The sequence below is a fragment of the Pocillopora verrucosa genome, chromosome 4 (assembly GCF_036669915.1).
Source record: "Pocillopora verrucosa isolate sample1 chromosome 4, ASM3666991v2, whole genome shotgun sequence".
NCBI lineage: Eukaryota > Metazoa > Cnidaria > Anthozoa > Scleractinia > Pocilloporidae > Pocillopora > Pocillopora verrucosa.
Window position 1 is genome coordinate 6,894,204 of NC_089315.1, and position 20,707 is coordinate 6,914,910.

Genomic DNA, 20,707 nt, shown 5'->3' on the forward strand with positions numbered 1-20,707 from the left:
CAAAGTAATCACAGTAGCAAATCAAAACAATCATATAAATCACCAGAAATCACTCAGAACCCAAAAAAGCAAGCGAGAAAGTCGCGATTGACTTAACTTTTGTACCTCTCGGAGTACTTTCGTTTACTCCACTCTAATTGTCCTAAGCTGAACTCAAACTCAAAAGCGGACAAAGTGTGAGCCAAAGGCAAGAATTTGTCTAAAAGAATGAAAACTCTTTACTTACCAGATCCCAAACGTAGTTAGAAAGCCAGTAAATGACGGGGTCGACGCCGCTGACAAACTGCAGATGCTTAGCTTTGGAAGCTCTCTCGGTTACAAGAAATACGACAAAACTCGCCGGTACAAACGACATGGCGATTATCACAAAGATAGCAATCACTAGATCTGTTCCTTGACGCCTGCAAAATAACATAATAGCTCCATCAAAGAACTCTTCCTAGATGTAATGCAAAACCATCGTAAGAAACCGACCCAGTATTTTGTTTATGTTTCGTAACAGTTCACCGGTACTCATTTATAAACCTCGGGCTGGTTGTTTAAAAGAAGCTCCGCGTTAATTGAGAGTTAAAATTAAAACTTCGTTTTGGTTTTTCGTGAGAGAAGCATATATTCGAGCTCGTTTTTTAATTTGATTTCATCTTGCTGTAAGCAAAATTGAAGGAAACAAAATGTGAATGCTAAAATTGTCAGGAAGAGCTACAGAAAAAATTAAATGAAACATGGGTAGCTTAATCAAGTTTTGAACAACCCGGCTGTGGATATGGAAGCGTCTTACCGAAAAGCACCACATATTGACTCGGCCAGGGTTCGACCCCAGACCTCTCGATTTAAAGCCCACAATGCTAACCCGACGTTAGGCACAGCGTCTCCTACCCTCTTGACAAAGTGGATAAATGAATAATCTGAACAACTCACATGTATCTGGCTGACAGCTGATTGGAATCAGTTTTATTGAAGGGATGGTTAAACACTGTGATACCTGTCAAAGGAAAAAGGAATTTTTGTTAACACAAAAGTAGTAGGAAGCTTTGTTTTCATGTCCCGCTTCACTATTATAATGATGATGATAAAGAGCTACCAAATTGAATTAGGGGTAATTTCTTATCATGTGTAAAATTGTCTTCCTTTTTTCTTTCCTATGATTAATAATTGGTCTCCTCTACACCAACGAGAGACGAAACTAAAACTAATCGCGACTTAGTTACTTGAGTTCAAGCGCGTTTCAGACGGTTTGCTTACTATATTTTGAAATATCGTTAGCTCCTCTATAAACTCTCCTTTGTTCCAATTGGCAGTTGTGATTCCTTTGGTGTTGGTTTGAGGAAATTCAATCGAAATGTACAACACGAGAATATAAATCAAAAGACGACCTTGAAGATGAGTGTAACACTTAAAAAAATAAGGAAAATTTGGAAACACTGATTTGTTACTACGGGAAATCTGCACAGTGATCCACAAATGAAATTAAACAGGGACAACTTCTTTGGAAACCTCCTATAAAAAGTAGCTGTTAACATCGCTGTGTCTACTACGTACCATAGGCTGCAGGATTCCCCTTCTCCTTTGCCAGAGAGGCTCGCAGAATGGCATTGTTCATAACATTCAAGTACGTTGGCATGGCATGGTAGCCCTTGTTATTGTACCACGCCTACAGAAGTAAGAAGCAAGTCGGGTTAGTATGCATGCAAGTCTATATGAAGACAAACAAACAAATATATATATACAAACCTTGACAGCTTCTCTGACAGCTAATCGTCTAACAGAGGCTATTTTAACTTTGTCCAACTTCTGAGGCACGAAACTCACAACTTCACCAAAGGACAGCGCACCATATCTATGGTACGGAAAGATAAAAACGCCATCACGTCAAAGAACTAAAAATTGGGAACGTTTACCCCAGACGCCCAAATGCTATACTATAAAATACCGCCTAATTGTTACCGACACGTTTGCTCCTCTAAAAGAAAACCCTACCCCTCCTCCCCCGCCCCTTCCACTCTCAACAGCTTACACCTTCGTAGCTAAAATCTCCGGTTACACCAATCAAAATGATATCCCTTCATAGACATCTCCTCCCCCGCCCGTAAGCTTCATTCCCTAGGACCCGTCAAGAGACCAGAAGATCCAAATAAACATAGTTCAACATTGTTTACGATCATTACCTGTGAAGCCTAAAAGTCTTCGTGGTATACAGGAGATATTTTGAAATATTTCTCCCCGTGATGTTCTGTAATGTATCCAATGTAATGGTGACCAGTTCCTTAGGATGTCGCCCGGCCGCTCCCCGGTCGCACACATACGCCGTCCTGTTAGCGGAGCACCGGCACCCCCTGCCCGTGTCCTTGTGAGTAACTGCATGGGACACATTAGATCCGTTTGTGTAAATGAACCCCAGGTTAAGGTTGGACGGTTTGAAATAATCATCAGAAACTTCGTCTATCGAGACCGAACACGAATGATTGAACAATTGGGCTAAGTTCTCCTTTGAAGGTTTAGAGTCTGTGGTAGTTAGATTGATTGAACGCAGACAACAAGTCGCTCCCACCCCAGAGAGGAGAGTCAGTGTTTTGTCCAGTCGCGACGCCAAGCGGTTCACCCCCTTAGCCTCGTTTGCAAACGGGATGTAGTTAGGCCGCGGGAACATGGATGGAGTTAATTCCAATGGAGGCTGATCCGGAGATTTGGGAAACGAAAGGGCCATAACCATAGCAATAGAGATAAAAATGGCAGGTAAAAGGATTTGAGAGATGACTCCTTTGAAGTTTCGACGTGCATGGTGGAAACGTTTTATCAACAGCGCGTAGAACTGCTGCAGTTTTAGAGGAGCACCAGTGAGAGTGCGAGAACCAACACCTTGGAATGCTGCATTAAACGGCGTCTGATCAGCTGGGAGGAAAAAGCGTATAGGCCTGAGAAATCGTATATTCCGACGTTCGAAAGCGGTCCGAAAAATTGGTTAAATGTATTACGTCGAATTATACTAAGTCAAGTAATTTTTCACGAAGAATATATTTAAAAACCCAACAAGGATTTCTTTTATCTCTTTTTCTTAATGTTTCGCTTAATATTTCTTCTTCATGACAACTGCAGTCAAACATGAAAATATGTAAACAAACTTTTTTTTGTACAAACGTGGTTTCCAAAGCTAAATGAAAGATCCTTAATCATTCACGATCTACGTACAATCTCGACTCCTAAAAGCCAATCAGCACTTGTTCCGGCTACATCGGTTTGAATGTGTACTTACCATATTGATAGCCGGCCTCTTCCTGGATCTCTGGGCTTAACAGTTGTTCTCTCGCATTGTATCGAACCTCCGAAAAGTCGCCGAGTTCAATCTCTCCTTCCCTTGGTAAATCTTCCTCCCACTCGTCACCTGGTCCAGAGGGATCGCCGCTGAGCATAGTGCTCGAAGACTCAGCATGGTTTGAGGAGTTTTCAATGATGGAAGAATTGAGTTCTTCTGTCAGGCGCAAAATAAAGTGTTATAAGATTTGTGCCGGTTTGGACGCCTGGATGTTTCATTAGCCTTAAGAAATTTTAACTAACAATTGATTTCTAAAAGTACGAGGTGACCATTAGGGCTGTCACTAACTATTCAAGTGGGCGGGAGAATGAAAAAGGTAGCCAAGGTCTGAGATTTTTCAGGTTTCAAACTGCTCACGTCAGGAGAGGGGAGGTTCAGTGGGGAGGTTTACGGAGAGGCACTGATTTTTTTTTTTTTTTTTTTTTTTTAAATTTTCATGCCACTACTGTTCCTTTTCTTCTACGCAATGAACAAAACTATGAAAGGTTTTAGCCAGTGATACCCTGGAGTATTACTTCTCTCTCTGGGTTGGATATCGCTTTCTATCCCGAGCAGTCCTACGGTATTTTTGAAAGGTTAGTCAAGTTAGTATGCATTATACTCGCAGCTTAACAAACTTAACAACAAAACAACAATAGAGACTGAACTTCAGTGACATTAAAAGTACGAACACAACGATGATTCAACTCCTCGTTCACGCGAGCCTCGAACGGCATTCATTAAACTCTTTCAGTCTGATGAACCATTATTATTTACAACACTGTTAAATATTTGCATTTTTGATGAATACGATAAATCTTATTTTTCCTTTGCCTCCCTTGATTGCAAAGTATACAACATCAACGGTAAATTTTGCGGATGTTGGTGTCCGCTATAGAGGCAGTTCTTCGTAAATCAATAAGGTTGACAAACCTGATTCATCTCGAGATGAAACGTCGGTTACCTTCAGGAAAACCTACAACAAAACGAAAAAAAAATAACATTATCAATAAAGGAGGAGAAAGCTTTGTCTTCGAACTTAGACTACGAGAAGTTCCCCTCTCCCAACGTACCCAGTTGCACCATCCAAAAGAAACTGATAGGCTGAGAGTTTCGCGCGATTAATCCGAACCAAACACTTTTTGAAGTAGAAAGTTGCTTGAACAAATAGTAGTTTAAAGCTACTTATTAAGGTATCTGAAGGTTTTGCTCCATTGCAAGTTCGTCCCCTACCTTCTTTTCCGGTTCGCCCTCAGAAAAAAACGACATCACCCCCACCAGTTCGCCCCAAGTGTTTCGACTCGTTCTTTATGACAGAACATATTCCTTTACTGTCGAAATCATAACATTTTGATTAACATGCATTTCTTTTTTTCAGTGTCAAACGCTAGTCCACGAAGGCACGCTAAAATGGGGGCGAACTTGTTTTACCGTAGGGGGGACATTTAATGGGGCGGGACCTCCATAAACCTCATTTCAACTTACAGAACAAATTTACCAAACTTTTTTTTTTCTAAAAATACCTCCTCCAGTGCGGTGTCAGTGAGTCCAAAACTATCAATCCCCAGCTCAGATTGTTTCTTCTCCAAATCACTAAAGAAAATTTCAAATCCTCCCCGTTTGACGGAGTTGTCAGGCAGGATAAACGTGAGTTCCTGTTGAGTTTTCTGTTCTAGCCTGGCTGCTGGCACGTGAGATTTGATGAAATTTGTAACCTTTTTCGCATGGTCTTCATCACTGCTCAGATGATCTGCGTATCACAGAGATTCCAAAGATCAGTGTCGGGATAAATTTTGCTTCGGTAAATACAATTTGGGCGGCTGGAATTATGTAGTGGTGAGCTCGCCTACCTTATAACGATGAGTTCCGAATTCGAATGTTACACTTACCAGAATGAAGTGTGCTGTTGCTTGATCTCGTTTCGCTCGTTTCCAGTCCCTGGCTAGATTCCGCGGGTGTCATATGAACATTCACTATGGACCCCTGAGGAGTTCTGTCGCGCTTCTTTACCAGAGTAAGATGGTAACCATCTCCAAAGTGACCTTTCAAGAAAAGTGGCGAGCCTACACAGCGGAGCTTGCCGTTTGAAATGATGGCGATACGGTCTCCTAACAAGTCTGCCTCGTCCATAAAGTGCGTGGAGAGTAAGATAGTTCGACCTGGAAACAACCACGCTCATTTTCTAAGTCTCTTGAATTAACGAGTTTGAGTTTTATAAAAAGGCAATCCATCTATTGCTATTTTTAAACACGAGTGATATAGGCTCAAGGGAATAATGTTAAGAGTATCCTGCAGGGTGCGTGAATGTTTAGCAGTGAATAACTGAATATATGGGCTCGGAATGACCAAATACGCTAAATTCTCGGAACAGGATTGTTTAATTCTAGATCCTCTCGGGATGAATGAAAAGGTGAGGTGATGTAAGAATAACTTGTAAAGGATAACCGCGAGGAAAAGGTGCACCTAAGGGATGCCAGTCTCTTAGCTTAATCCTTTCTAAACTCAGTACTGTATAAGATGTGGACAGCCGCCAACTTCCAGACCAGAAGAGCGTTCGACTATCCCTCTTAAAAGAAAGCTTCGAATCAACCTGTAATGCCTATAAGAAGAAATCGAAGGCTGTGACAACATAACAATTTCATAAAAGCCCTAAGAACTGTGTACTTAGTCCAGTGGCACGCAGCGAAACTCTAACCAAGGTCAGTTAGTTCAGAATGGATTGAGGTCTCCGATGCAACCTTCCATCGATTTGACCTGAACTGATTTGTCAATCTTAGCCATTATTTAAATTTGCTTACCTCTCTTGTACTTAATCAAAAGGTCCCATATGGCCCTCCTGGCGTAAGGATCCACACCAGCAGTGGGCTCATCTAAGATAATAGTTCTTGACCCAGCCGCAAAGGCCATGGCCACAGAGAGCTTTCTCTTCATGCCTCCACTCAGGGTTTCCACGGCGCAGTGGCGTTTCTTGGGTAGCCCTACGTCCATGACAAGCCTATTAAAGTAAGGTAAAGGTACAGTAAGCAAAAGGGCCGATGAGTTAATTGAGCCAGAGCTTCTCCCAGGTTTCATGACATAGATTCGTAGAGTATCTCTACTCTTCTACCCAACTCTTCCAAATTACTGAAATGTTTGTGCACCATAGAGGGCCCCATACATCAGGCTCCCCTGACAGTTCAGCGTCACCCATTTACACTCCTGAGTGGAGAGAAGCTCTGTGAGGGTAGTGTCTGGGCTCCAAACACAGCAAGATACCTTAGAGGACAGTCGATCCCAGACCTCAGCTTTCTCGTTACAAACGAAGAAGGGTGTAATAGAACTAGCGGTTAAAGAGGCAATAACTACAAGCCAAACAAAAGAAGACAAACATTACAGCTGTAAGAAGAGGAAAATGTTCAGAGGTTTTGAGGACCCGTCACACTTGACATAATTGTAACTACGAGAGGCACATAATTTTAGAAAGTGTAGTGCGAGAAAACTTTAACAGAAATCCTCTGTAGGAAATAAGTGTTAAATATTGATCTAAACCTCTTCATTTCTCTAAACTTCAAACTGTTTGTTACTCATTATAATGTGTCACAGTTACTTACAACAGACGAAATAATATACTTCCTGATTAATATCTCGTTTGATTCATCTATCAGTAAATTACAACAAAGGAGTTTATGTACTTACTGATCCATCTCCCGTTGGACATCTTGCTCTGGCATTCCTTTAAGTCTTGCATAGAACCATAAATGCTCATCTACTGTCATCCTGAACATCCAGAATCAAAAACAAAAACGGAAACTCTGAATACCATTTCCAATTCGACGATAGCGTGTAGCAATTCTGACTATTGAGTCAACAGTATAAGTTGCGTCTGGGGGCGTGGAACTCAATCAATAAATGAGCACTGCAATAATTTGTACCAATATATAGAAGAAGTTTTCAAACTGAAATTTCTTATTCTTCGTCCCAACAATTTTACCTGCACCCATACGGCTTACGCAACTATTTTTTATCACTCTATGAGGTGAAAAAAGAAGACAGAACATTGCCTATATTTACACCTGGCTCTACCAGGACCAGCAAAGTAAATAAATACAGACAGAAATTCTGCTTTTTAATTGAGCGGGAAATACTGAAGTGCACAACCCACAAGAAACCCGTGTTGTTCTTCAATTCACCGTTTAAAAATTGTACACTCAATTCTTACAAATCAGCGACTGAGTTAAAAGTTGGCCTTTCACTACATATCTTGTCCACAAACCTGTCAAATAAAACATTGTGCTGCGGACACATTCCCAGGCTCCGCCGGATCTTATCCATGTCATTCCTGATGTCACAGCCATAGATGTATGCAGTGCCAGCAGTGGGCGGGAATAAACCTGTCAAGATTGACATGGTTGTTGTCTTCCCAGCTCCGTTGTGGCCGAGGAAAGAAGTGATTTGTCCTTCGTAAAGATTAAGCGTTAGTCCGTCAACCGCTAGCTTTTTGCCTTCTTTATAAACCTGTCAACGAATTTGAATTAATGACAACGTTACAAAAACAAGAATATCAGAAATTTAGAGGATGAAATTCTTGGTTTACTCGTGATGAACTAAACATCGAACGGACTATCGTACTACGATTTCATTCCCAGGGGGCTAATGACCTCTTAAAAATTTATCTTTGGGCTTTTTTTAAGGTCGTTAACATCTAAACCCCGTAACAAGGCGGGCAAGAGCGCTGTCACCTTTGCCATCCAGAACTCCAAGAAGTCGAAACTTTACAAAATGTGCCAAAAAAGACAAGACAAGACCATATTTTACATACCTTAACAAGGTTTTCTATTGTGACACCCAGTGATAGGTGGATAGGTTCTCTCTCATACGCCAACAGTCCATCTGCCTGAGGCGCATCCTCCAGCTCATCCGATGTCATCATTTGAAATGTTCGACGGCTCATCTTAGGACAGGACTGCGTGTTGTGGCCGAACCAGTACGAAGGCTGAAAGACAAAGTACCAGGGCCGCGGAAGGCCGTAGGAGCCTGGGTGAACAGCCTCTATGTACCACACCATGATAGCGTAGATTACAGCGTCCATCAACATACAGTACAGAACTGTCAGCAGGTTGAAATCATCTCCTTTGATCTGGGGTCAAAAACGGTGGAGATCGACATTATTTTCAAAGTCAGAACAGCTGGGGTTTATTTAATAAATCAATATTGTGTAAATATTGGGAAAAAAGGTATTAATGACTGTCCTGCGAGAGGAAAGTTAGTGCAAGCAAAAAAATGGAAATTACTCCCCTATTCTTAAAAGTGACGTATAAATTGCACTGCATCAAGAGCTATCCCTATAAGTACAGAACGTCTTGTTTTAAAAAAGTTTCGTCCATCTGCGACTTCATTCCCACACATGGATCAGAATTAATGTGCGACTTTGGAAGTGGAATGCAAATTTATCAAATGCAGCGGTATCTTCGACTTGAGGTTAAGAATATTGTTGAAAATTAATGCATAGTAGCCTCCAATACGAAACAGTTCTAAATGCGCGTTACCAGACTGAAAGACTAACGCCCTGGGACACTTTGTGGTGAAGAAGCCATCAAAATTAGTAAATCCTGAATTAAATAAATTATGTTATGTAATAAATAAGAAACCTGATCCTAGTTAAATTATTTCATGTAAAACATACAGGTGTACAGGACTCTTTCCTAAGCTATGATTTGTAAAATAAATTATACGGGGATCTTTCCTGCGCTTTGTTATATAATACATACGGGACTCTTTCCTAGATTGGACCACTGCACCCCGACGCCTTCCTCTTCGTATATGGCAAAGTACCTCGCTCCCAATCCGAAAGCGGAAGTGGAGAGCAAACTAGCAGCCATTTTCTCTTTGCCGGACACGTTCACAAAACCAGCCTCCTCTCGGATGGAAATAAACACATAAGGAAGGTAGGTCAAGAAATATATTATCCCGCCGCAGGCAGACGCTAACTTCGCTTTGGAGAAAAACACTGAGATGAGAAAGCAGAATATGATGGTCACCACGGCAAACGTCATGAGGAACAACCAGATAATAACAGGATCGCTGTAGTACAACACTTTGCCGTACTGTGGACATAACAACAAGACTACACGTTAGTATTCCTATGGAAATGACTTCATTTAATCCAAAAGGCAACTGGGGTATGCAAATTTCCCGACTGGTTAAACGCAATAATAACTTCTTCATATGCACTCTTTCGCACCAGACCTATAGGAACGAGTTTTTGATGGGGCCCCCATAAGCAGCAATGATTAGGCTGCATTGTTTTAGACCGAAGGAGAGTCCATAAACGTCCATCCCAGGAAAATTTTTCAAATTTGTACAAGTTTTAGTGTCATTTGGTAAATTTTGGGAGACTTTTCGAGGAAATATTTTATACTGCTTTCAAGCAATCTTGTAGCCAGTTTTTTCTTCTTTTTTATATTTGCATAATTGTGTAAACGACTCGAAGCTAGGCGCACTGCATTTGGTGCCAATGCGTTCGTTCTCCTCCTTCCTTTCATCCAGCCCCCACCCCTCCACCCCCAACCCATTTCTACGAGGCATGTAATAAGAGAAGGCACTCTTTAGATCATCAGGTCAAAGCCGACCGCTATATTATAAAGAAAATTTCGATAAAGTATCGTCAAACTAAAACCACAGTTATCACGACGACCAATAAGAACAAAGGAGTAAATCGAAATTAGCTAATGACAACCAAGAATCGAAACAAGTAAACTGTAAACTAATTTGTGCGCGGAACAACGCAAGTTCCCAAGCTACGATTGTGTTTTCCTGTAAAATCTGGAAATCAGTGCTCCATGCAAAGGGAAAATCTAAAAGGACGGTATGTAAAGCCACTTACCTTAAGGATTATAACCAGAAGGCCCACAGTAATGGACATCACACAGAGTGAGGTGATAAACCACGCCACCCAGTGCACAGCATTAGACAGACCCATCATCTTCATGACTTCCTTCAGACGCTGTTCTTTTTCGTACACAATGGCTTGTACAGCCAGAGCTACGGTGTAAATCCACGACACTGTCATGCACAGAGGCATCATGTGCTCGATGATGAACATAAAACTGAAGAAGAAAAAGCAAACAACAAAATTTGATAGAGAGTTTGTCATGATTTGTAATTTAAGAGAAATCTTAAACAACTGTGGGACACACTTTTTCATTTTATCTATGTCAGTTCTAATGCTTACACAACTGTGACGGCATATAAATTTTTTACGAAAGATGGTGAATTGTGAGCTTGGTTGTGAAAAGAAGACAAATTTTTTTCTTTGTCTTGTCACGAGTGTGGGAGAAAGAAAAAGTTCTGAGTACCCATAAGGAATCGAACCTCAGACCTTCGGATTCCGCACTAGGTCGCTCTACCACTGAGCCTGCAAACTTTATGAATCGTATGTGACACGCTAACCGCATACTGCTAGGATCAGCGAAGTCGAAAGCCCCGCACGAGTTTAGCCCAATACCTTATGGAGACTCAGAATAATTTCTTTGTCCTCACGCTCGTGACAAGATAAATTCTTACTTGTCTTTCACATAGCACGGATACGGCATCTCGTGGAGGTAGACAGCTGGTTTAATGACTTCTCGCCCGGCATGCAGATCAACAATAGCCCTCTCTATCTGGTCCTGAAGCCAGGTAAATCCTAAGTCATAGTATCGCTGATTCCAACTCTGGGGCCCCGGCATCCAGTAGCGATCACGGATGCTGTCGGTCGCGGGCGTGAAATAGGAAGCATTCATCCGAATCTTATATTTAACGTGAGGAGGCAGGCTGACATTCACCTTTATGTTCATGAACACGATTCCTGGAAGTGGTAAGATGGTTTAAAACTTCCTATTTAACTGTGCAAGTGCTTAACCCTTCATATCATAATATCAGTATGCACATTCTCCCTACAGTTCTCTATGCATTTCCCAAAGTGCTAACAAGGAGAATTTGTTGAAAAATCAAAAGCTTCTTTAGCTGGTGATCATTTCCTCTATTCTTGTTAACCTTAGTGTGCCATTCGGGTGAGAAATTGTAAGAAGAAATTAGACACTAGGCGCCAAAAGGTTTAAGGCCAAGACAAGACAAATTATCAGAATCGAAATAGGTTTCATTTTTTCTTATAGTATTTTGAGTTTGTCTTTAAAATAAAAACGGGTGGGCCTACTAACCTGCAACGACTTTAGAAGTGTCTCCATTCTTAGAGCCGTTGATATTTAGGGCAAAATTCAGCAGAGATCTCTCATCTTTAAAACCTTTGAAGATATTTAGGTTGAGATGTGAAGCCATTTCCAACCACAAGCGAGCCACACTATCAATCATGTCCAGTTGGGTAATTAATGGGTTAGTGTTATCGCAACTGCGGGTTAGGAGCTCATCAAGTCCTTCGTATTGTCTGAAAAGTCAGATACAGATACAGATTTAGAACGACGTTTATGATAACGGAAAAGGGCAGAACCGAGTTTTTCTAGTGTTAATAGTGCTATGAATATCATTCATTGCGACACAATTTTTGGAAGGCCTCTTTAATCACCTGAAGTTTTCGCTAGGTTTGTGCCCAGTTAGGTTGTAAGCCTCGTTGTTATATCGATGCAGACATTTATGTTTATTGTTCAGCAGAAGTCCAAGGTAGTACTGTGAGTCATTTCGCCGTAACACGCCACGGATCCTCTTTGAAGTGTTCAACCATTCCTCGGCGAGATGTATCAGTTTTTCAATGTCTGAAAATGTTCTGTTTGCCTGTGAAGGTTACAAAACCAAAAAAAAACACTTCCATAAGATTTCAAGAAGTATGATGTGCTTTTATAACAAGTTCCTTGATCAAATGAATAATAACCTAGGCTAAAACACATTTCTTCCCAAGTGACATTCATATCCGTCTCGTACAGAAAGCCCACATCCATTTTATCAAAAGAAAAAAAAAGGAAAATTCAATTGATTTCGAAAAGTGTGGACGTTAAGACATAGATGTCTATATCTATTCAACCAAACGCTACGGATTCAATTTTGCCCCTTGGCTTGGAATTACATGTAGTTTCCATGATGTTTGTGTCCTGGAAGTCCATTGTTCAACCTCTCCTTCCTCATTCTTCAGTTTTCCCAGGCAGATCGCTAGTATCCATTCAGTTCTACTCGTTCTACCCCAAGGCCCAGTTATTCAAAGGGTGGATTGCGCTATCCAACGAACAAATCGCTATTCAGTGGATAAATGTGAACAAAACATACTGCGCCATCCACCAGATAACTATTTATCCACTAGATAACGTCATTCACTTTTCAAACAACAAGAGCGTGGGTAAACAGAGGAACTACCAGCGAGAGTTTAGTGGATTACCCAAGAACAATGCGACAAGTAACATCCCTCAGTCATTAACCTCGAGCTGGACGCTGGATCTTTCAATCCGGAGCAACGCGCTGATCATTAGGGTATCGCCTCCCTCAAACGATAGCGCCTGAAATATCCTGCGTTACCTAACTTACCGAGCAAAACAACAAATAGTCTGCGAGCAAGCCCCCATACGCGTTGCTTTAACCCTTTCCACCCAAACATTAGTATGCAAGTTCTCCATACTGTTCTTTATACATTCCTATGGTACTGACAAGGAGAATTTGCCTAACAATCAAGATTTTCTTGAACTTGCAATCATATCCTTTATTCTAATGACCTTAATGTTTGAATCAGGGATGACCCTACTCAGAGAAATTAAGAGATGCTTGTCACTCGTATGGGTTACAGGGTTATGAGTATCCTCACGAGCAGAGCTTGCGCGCAGGCTAAACAGCAAAAGCCTTATATTGAGTCAAGTCACCTTTTTGATGATCTCATCAGCAGCTGTACCATTGGGGGAGTAGGCTATTTTCGGATTGTGAAGTAAGAGGTACAGCATAAGACGCATGGCTCGGGTTTTGCAAGCCTTGGTGCGGCAGCGGTAATCATACATGTGATCTATCACTTTCTTTTTGGGTTGTGCATCCGGGTCTGGGCCGCAAATGATTGGGCCGAGATTCTTCCACATCTCACGTAGGTAAATTTTGTTTCTCTCCCACTTGGTCTTGTTTTGGAGGTGATTTGTGAAGGAGAGATTGACGCGCAACAACTGCGCAAGCTCCACTCCCTCTTGTACCAGGTGCACAAACTCGGTCAAATTCTTCAGCTGAAAGTTGAACACACAGTGATAAAGAATAAATGTTCCCATGCAGGACAACTTAAGTGCTGAATAACGAGCTCTACAAATAAGTAAAGCTCTGCAAAGTTTTGGGTTTTGCTCAGAGGGGTGTAACTCGTACAAAAAATAACTAAGAGAAATGCTACCAAGGGAAAAATCTAACACAATGTCTCAATCCATTTGCTCTCAAAAATCATTCCAAGTGTGATATTCTCTGACATCTTTCTGATCTATCAAGCAAAGACAAAGAATTGGCTCTAACTTCAAGGAACACCCTAAGGACCACCCTAACCGCCCAAGGAACACCCCAACCAACGACTTAAAACTTCAGGCCACAGAATGAATTAATGACTATAAAAGCGATCTCCACGGTAATGAACAATACTTAAGCAGTGATGAAAATAACGCCTAAAATAATGTACTACTGCTTATTAAATAAGTAGTGTTCATTACTTTCACATTCATTTCTTAAACCGCGGTCGTAAATGATTTTCATATATTCGCAGTCATAAAAGAATTAACGTGTTTAAAAAGTAACTCTTTTCAAACTTATAGTGTTTTAAGTACTTCTTCAGGTAAAGTAACATAACTATAAAGAAAAACCTTACATCTCCTCGCAGTTTTGTGTATGATTTGTTGTAATCCTTCAAGTCTTCACGGGTTACGTTCAGCTAAAAGGAAAACCATTTACATTCACATTACAATTACTCTGGTATAAGTTGTAAATGATTGATTTCACTGTTCATCAATAAAAGTTCATTTAATTGACTAAATGAGCGATTTATTCACCTTGTTGATGTAAAACACTTATTAAATTATAATATGACAATAATAATAACAACAATATTATAATAATGATGTTGTTAGTAATGATAATAATGATAGAGATGACCATGATGATGATGATGATAATAATCATAATAATAATAATAATAATAATAATAATAACAGTACAACATCATCATCGATGAGCTCGGGGGCATATCAAGAGAGACACTAGATAGTATTAAAGAACTTGTAGCTGTCAGGGCAGATAAGATCTTACTGGATATGCAAAAGGCAGTCATCTCAAGTACCCTTAACACTGCACGGAGTTTCAAAGTTCTCACTGCACAGGACCTATGAACTGGCCAAACTTTTACCCATAACTTTTTGGGTTTCTAATATCATTTGAGAATTTCTTTATTTTACGAATTATTTTAGGCTATGGTAATGACAAGCTATGCGATTGCGCCTTGTCAATATCTTATTTAAGGAGGCATCCTTACGTTTTACTGCCATAATAATAACAATAATAATAGGTCAAAAGGCCAGAAATTAAACCAAGTAAGCACCATATGAAAGGATAATTTTTTTATAAGTTTACTATAAACCACACAAATTGAAAGCCCATAAATACCCTCCTCCCACAACCTCATTAATCCAAACAAAGGCTGGCTTCACAGTCAGACAAGCAGGGCTGTAGGAGCCTCAATCCCCCCTTCTTGTGCCACCCACTATAATGGGTGGCAAGTGAGTGAGAATTAATACACCACTAAAAGCAAAGCCCACCTTCTGCATGGCAGCTGTACGGTCCACATGGTGCTGAAGATAGCCAGCTAGAAGCTGAGCCTGTGACGGTGTTAGGTGGCATAACTGTTCAAGTGCTTCCTACAAACAGCCACATGTAAGTTGTATCAGCCAAGGTTACTTAAACTACAAAATGATTCATCTTGTGAGCTATGCTTGCTTGTCACATATAGAGATTATTTCACCCCACTTTCCTTTTAAAAACCTCTTTCCACACATCCTACTCCTTATGAGCTAAAGGGGGAAAGAGGGACCTGAGTTGCTTGTAATCCCCTCTGATTAAAAAATATTTTGAAAAGCTGTTCACATCTACTTTTTACACTCACATAACCCAGACCACTGAAGACCACTGAACCTCAAGGTAAAAATTCCTCTTAATAATGCTATATGTCATATTCATCATTATGTCTTTCTTCACTTCTAGTGCAGAAAAGGAACTGGTTGGCATCAATTTTACAAAGCCACAAAGCACATGTACCTTTTGATTGGAAGTCTTGAGTACCAAAACCTTCTCTAGCTCTGTAGTATTACATGAAGAAGCATTCAATGGCAGATTAGGAGTGTCAGAAGACTAAAAGAGAGGGGAAAAAAAAGACAACATCAGATATGCGAGTAAACATGCTAAGTAGCTGAGTAACTCACCCACTTAAACTGACTCATTGACCCAACAACTGACTGAAATTCTGACTCACCCACACTGAATTACCTTTAACTGACCAACTAGCAAACTCATCAAATGACCAACAGATCTCAATCTATTGAATTCCTATGATTGGCTGAATACTTAACATTAATGGAAAGATAGATTAGCTGCTCAGCTAAAAGATGATTAGATTGTTCTCAACTGATTGACTGATTGATTGATAAAAAAGTTACTTACAGCTGAATGTGGTGGAGCAAATGGCATGGTAAAAGGATTCATAAGTTTGCTCATAGTACCAGACAGAAGGAGACCAATAAGGCTTGGTCCAGAAGTAGGGTTGAGTGGTAAAAACCCATTGTTAATGTGCTCTGAATTGTTTTTAAGACGAAGTGACTGCTTGAAGAGCTCCTTTTTATGAGTACTGATAAATTTTGCAAGCTGTAAAGTCAAAAATGCACATGATAAATAATTCACACAACTGCATTGTAAGACTTGGGTGAAATTGAGGACTGAAAGAGTGATTCACAAAATGCTTCTGGTTTGTATTAACCCTCGAACTCCCACAAGTGACCAAGACAGAATTACTCCTTACAATATCCATACAATATTGAGCAAACAAGTGATGAATACAAAGAGAAATATCAGTTGAAGGTTTTAATAAATAATACAATACCAAATTCTCTGAACTAACATCACAATAATTAGTTGGAAGACAGTAAAGAGAATTACTAAAAGTAACTGAGATCTTGGGAGGAAAACGGTTAAAAAAATTTTACTCCAGGTGAGGGTGAGATGTTACAAGGAGAGCACTAGTGAGCAATGAGTCCTAAGTGGTGCAAAACTGACATGCACTATCAACACCGTGGGTGCATGGGAACAAATGGTAACAAATATTTAAATAAGGCACTCAAGCCAAGTGGCCCTGGTGTAGCTAGAAACTTATCCCAGTTTTTATAGCATGAAGTGATGAGGAGTAGTTCTACTCCCGCCTGGATGGAATGCCAATTAGCCATTTAAACAGAAGCAGATAGACAGAGGCACTGTGAGAGCAGAGTGTCTTGCCCGCCAAGAACACAACAAAATAACCCGGCCAGGTCTAGACCCTGGAGTCCAATGTACCAACGACACAACCACCACCTCTACCAGTAGTGCAATGCATGTAAACATCTAAAAATTCATTAATAAAGAACCCACCTCTCTTGAATTAACCGTTGTGTTTAGTAACCCTTCTGCCATTGCTGGTGCAATAGACATGTTCTGCATAAACTGCTGAGCTTCTTCAGGATCTGTAAGTATTTCCCTTATTGTGAAGTCTACAAGGCATGACAAGGGGAAAAAATATCACTTAACTTATATGTGTAAAATGAATCCAGATGATTTATTAAAAAATTTATTGATATAATTTGGTAAACACCATTGGGAACTGAAGAATGTTGCAGCCATACAGCATGTTCTGGGTTTGTAAGTAGTCAAACCTTGACAACCCTAGACTCTCATGAAAAATTAGGATGGTAATAAGTTATTTATTGCAGATGCTTATTTCCCTTGATGTGTTGTCATAAAATAAACTAGTTGCCCATAAAGGAAAATTTCCTCTAGGCTACCGTTAGAATAAACAAGAGGACAGAAGGAGCTGGATGAGTAAAGTACAATTACACAACGTAATATAAGCAGAAATTCTAACATATACACTTCTGATTAGAAATTTATAATTACTTGACTTGATGATGACACATCTTTCCTTCTAATTTAACATTTACAAGGGCAGTATTCAAATAGCATTTATCAAGTTGTTTACTTTCACAAGGATTGAAAGCTCGCTGTTAATTTTTCCTATGTCAAATGTAGCTTAATTTGTTAGGAGCTGGACTAGTCTGGGGTAGAATTTTAATCTATACAATGTAGAATAGTGTCCAATAATATTTGAAAGTACTAACTATCAACATTCTGAGCATGTGAAATAAGCTTTTTGAAGTTCCTTGTAAAGTCTTCATAATCCTGAGGCAGTGTTTTCAAGTCATCTGCGGTGGACAGACCAGGAGATGAGAGAATGTCTGCAATATGATCCAGAACAGCACCAATACTGAAAAAAAACAAAAGCAAGCCATGGAGAAAATAGTAAGTAAAATAATAATATTATTCTATGTTCAATCTGCTGCTCCCAAAATGTTTTCTCATCCTAGATCTCTATTCTTAACAGCTAACAACTAAGATGTGGTATGACACCAACATAACTGAGGTCTGTACTAGTCTCAGTGGTATGAGGTGACCAGGAGTATTACTATTATTACCCACTGGATAGAATACTACTGTACATGTTTAGTCTATTACAAGATAACCCCTCTCCTCCCCCAACTAATGAAGGAGTGGGAGACATAGTCACTTCATGATTGGTGGACAAAACTTTGGATGAAAAAGCTTGGCTTAAACCATTTAACTCCCAAGAGTGACCAAGAGAGAACATCTCCATACAATATCAATACCATATTAAGCAGGCAAGTGTCATGAGAATCACAAAAAAAGAGAAATTTTTGGAATTAAAAACCAAATTGCATGGCAGAAAGTATGGAGAATCACTTAAAAGACCTTGGGAGTGAAAGGGGTAATTACAGGCCCTGGGCATAGTCAGGTTGTTGTAGGGTGCTTTAAAGATAGAAAATCTACCCTCACAGCCCCTTAGAGTGACCAGCATCTAATTTCTCCATACAATAATACTACTAAATCATTCTTTAACTTCATGAGCATTGTTGAGTAGAGACAATGTTTTACCTTTGAAGACTTAATGTTTCAATAACCTGATTCCAAGGTAAATTATACAAGTACAAGAGCAAGATACAAATATGAATGAAAAGTAAATATCAACAAAATAACCACAAAAGATGTACACAAAACTATACACTATAAAATTATCTAGATTCCAAGTTTGCGGAATGTCACTAGAAGATTTCTTAGCACAAAGTATTTTAATCCCACAGAGTATTTTAATTATGGTATACTATGACAATTAAGGAAATGATTGCCAACCCAGGAAGATTTGATGGTTAAACAAATTCTTCAGTTATTATCAAAGAAAATGTACAGAAAAGGGTATGGTCAATATGGATATTGATGTTAAAGGGTCTAATGGTTAACACCCTGTAACCTGTAACCCAATAGCACCATGTCTATGGGACAGCCAATGCATGTATTGTACATGTACCTTGCATTAGGATGTAATGGGAAGCCATGCTCATCTTTATCTTTATTATTACAAAACTGTTGAAGCAGAGGGATGATTCCTGCTGAAGGAAGAGCCCTCACTGGAAATACCTCTGTATAAAAAGAATTGGACACAATACTTTAGAATATAGATGCTTGTGAGTTGGTTAATAAGCTATGCTTTCACAGACACAGACTCAAGATGATGAATATAGATTATTCACTGACAGTACAATATCTTATATGGGAGATAGCTTGGTGGAAGAAAAATTTAAAAAAAATTTGATGGTGGAACCAACCATTTCAGAGGCTTATACCTTTGATGGCAATTACACATTGATCTGGATTATTAGCTGTTGTAGTGTATTGCATTACACAGTGTTACTTTTTTAAAGGCATATCTTATTACTCGCTCACATTGTAAATTTACTTTCCTTTGTGAAAATAAAATAACTGATTACAAGGATATGATTGTACAATGAGTACACTACCTTGACTACTGAATAACTTTCTGTTAACATAGAGCAAAGAAAGGAGTTATTTGATCAATGAATACACAACAGCTATGACCTATGATCATTGTTAGCTATAAAAAGGTCTTATGCAAGATTCTGAAACCACAAAGCTACCCCAGAAGGAATTGCTATGAGTTGAGAACAAATTCTAGAGCACCCACGTAAATCATACATTCATTCGTTGAAAAAACTAAAAATCCTCTCTTAAACCAAACAATTTGAAAATATATTTTAATAAACTGTTACCATGAAACAAACAACGCATTTTACTCTTCCCAATGTAAGACCGGTGAGGAATATTTTTCACCAATTTATCTCTTTTCTTTTTGTAACACAAAATGTAGTTTTTCTTTCATTTTAAGTCATTCCCATGTCTATATTCATTTCTTATTGCTTGTATTATTCTCAAACAGGTTAATTTATACTTGAGCATGAATCACGAGCGTAAATAAAATTCATGATAAATGTAAAATTTATGTAACTCGGGAAGAAAACAAAAATTAGAATATTTAATATTTAACACCTGGTAGTTCTCACTGTCATAGCCATCACATTCTTTTTCAAGTTAAGTTCCACTTAAGGTATGTTACAGTTCCTTTATAATGCAAAGCTAAAGACATTACAACCAACGAGAAGTATATATATATTGCATCTGTTAAATAATCGGCACACGTAAGCTTTGGACATGATCTTGACGTAGTTGATACACATTTTACATTTTATACGCACCTTCAGGAACGAAATCGGGTTCTCGTCGAAAACGAATTCCCATCAAAATAAGGAACAAAACGAGAGGCTTAAGGACTTCGATCAGAACGGTAAACTATTGAACAAAGCAATAAAAGAGCAAAAAAATTAAAATGAGACAATACCCTTGCCGTCGCTTCATTGAAACTTAAATGTGCAATAAAACGATTTACATTTTTTTTCCTGAAAAAGCTCTTACCGGAGCCCGCTTCTTCAAGGTGAAATTCTTCCAAAGTAATAGCTTAAGCTGTAGTCCGAACCCCATGCCTGGTCCAAATGCGAAAAAGTACCAGAACAGAAATTTCTTTCAGATGTAAACAACAACCCGGCGTAATATTTTCCGCTGTGCAGCGAAGCGTTCACGCAATCGATAACCTGAACATTCTGGTCTCCAAAACCCAGAGAAGTTCCCTAAGAACGCCTTGAAAACTTATCGATGGCAAAAGTCGCAAAATAGAAGTGATAAACAGAAATTCGCAAGTCAGCATCTACCATCAGTTGATGATGGTAATAAAGAAAAGGTTAAGTGCATCATTAATAGGGTGCTCCGGCTGATGACAATAAATGGTCCCCA

General features: G+C 39.4%; 1 protein-coding gene across 1 annotated transcript in view; it reads right to left on the bottom strand.

Annotated features, from left to right (window-relative positions):
• Window positions 1-20,648, bottom strand: part of LOC131795750 (ATP-binding cassette sub-family A member 2) — a 28,535-nt gene extending 7,887 nt beyond the window's left edge. Inside the window, exons 1-28 of the mRNA XM_059113355.2 lie at window positions 20,333-20,648; window positions 20,116-20,209; window positions 18,873-18,984; window positions 17,611-17,756; window positions 16,868-16,986; window positions 15,911-16,111; window positions 15,509-15,601; window positions 15,013-15,111; window positions 14,070-14,132; window positions 13,105-13,449; window positions 11,829-12,034; window positions 11,467-11,690; window positions 10,832-11,114; window positions 10,152-10,374; window positions 9,037-9,372; window positions 8,088-8,405; window positions 7,542-7,783; window positions 6,965-7,045; window positions 6,088-6,284; window positions 5,179-5,448; window positions 4,813-5,039; window positions 4,223-4,265; window positions 3,251-3,466; window positions 2,166-2,889; window positions 1,732-1,837; window positions 1,540-1,651; window positions 919-982; window positions 227-401 (exon numbers count right to left, since the gene is read on the bottom strand). Of these exons, the coding sequence (XP_058969338.2) occupies window positions 227-401; window positions 919-982; window positions 1,540-1,651; window positions 1,732-1,837; window positions 2,166-2,889; window positions 3,251-3,466; window positions 4,223-4,265; window positions 4,813-5,039; window positions 5,179-5,448; window positions 6,088-6,284; window positions 6,965-7,045; window positions 7,542-7,783; window positions 8,088-8,405; window positions 9,037-9,372; window positions 10,152-10,374; window positions 10,832-11,114; window positions 11,467-11,690; window positions 11,829-12,034; window positions 13,105-13,449; window positions 14,070-14,132; window positions 15,013-15,111; window positions 15,509-15,601; window positions 15,911-16,111; window positions 16,868-16,986; window positions 17,611-17,756; window positions 18,873-18,984; window positions 20,116-20,209; window positions 20,333-20,398 (5,385 nt within the window). The 5' untranslated portion in view covers window positions 20,399-20,648. The remainder of the gene's footprint in view (window positions 1-226; window positions 402-918; window positions 983-1,539; window positions 1,652-1,731; window positions 1,838-2,165; window positions 2,890-3,250; window positions 3,467-4,222; window positions 4,266-4,812; window positions 5,040-5,178; window positions 5,449-6,087; window positions 6,285-6,964; window positions 7,046-7,541; window positions 7,784-8,087; window positions 8,406-9,036; window positions 9,373-10,151; window positions 10,375-10,831; window positions 11,115-11,466; window positions 11,691-11,828; window positions 12,035-13,104; window positions 13,450-14,069; window positions 14,133-15,012; window positions 15,112-15,508; window positions 15,602-15,910; window positions 16,112-16,867; window positions 16,987-17,610; window positions 17,757-18,872; window positions 18,985-20,115; window positions 20,210-20,332) is intronic.
• Window positions 20,649-20,707: the final 59 nt, after the last annotated feature.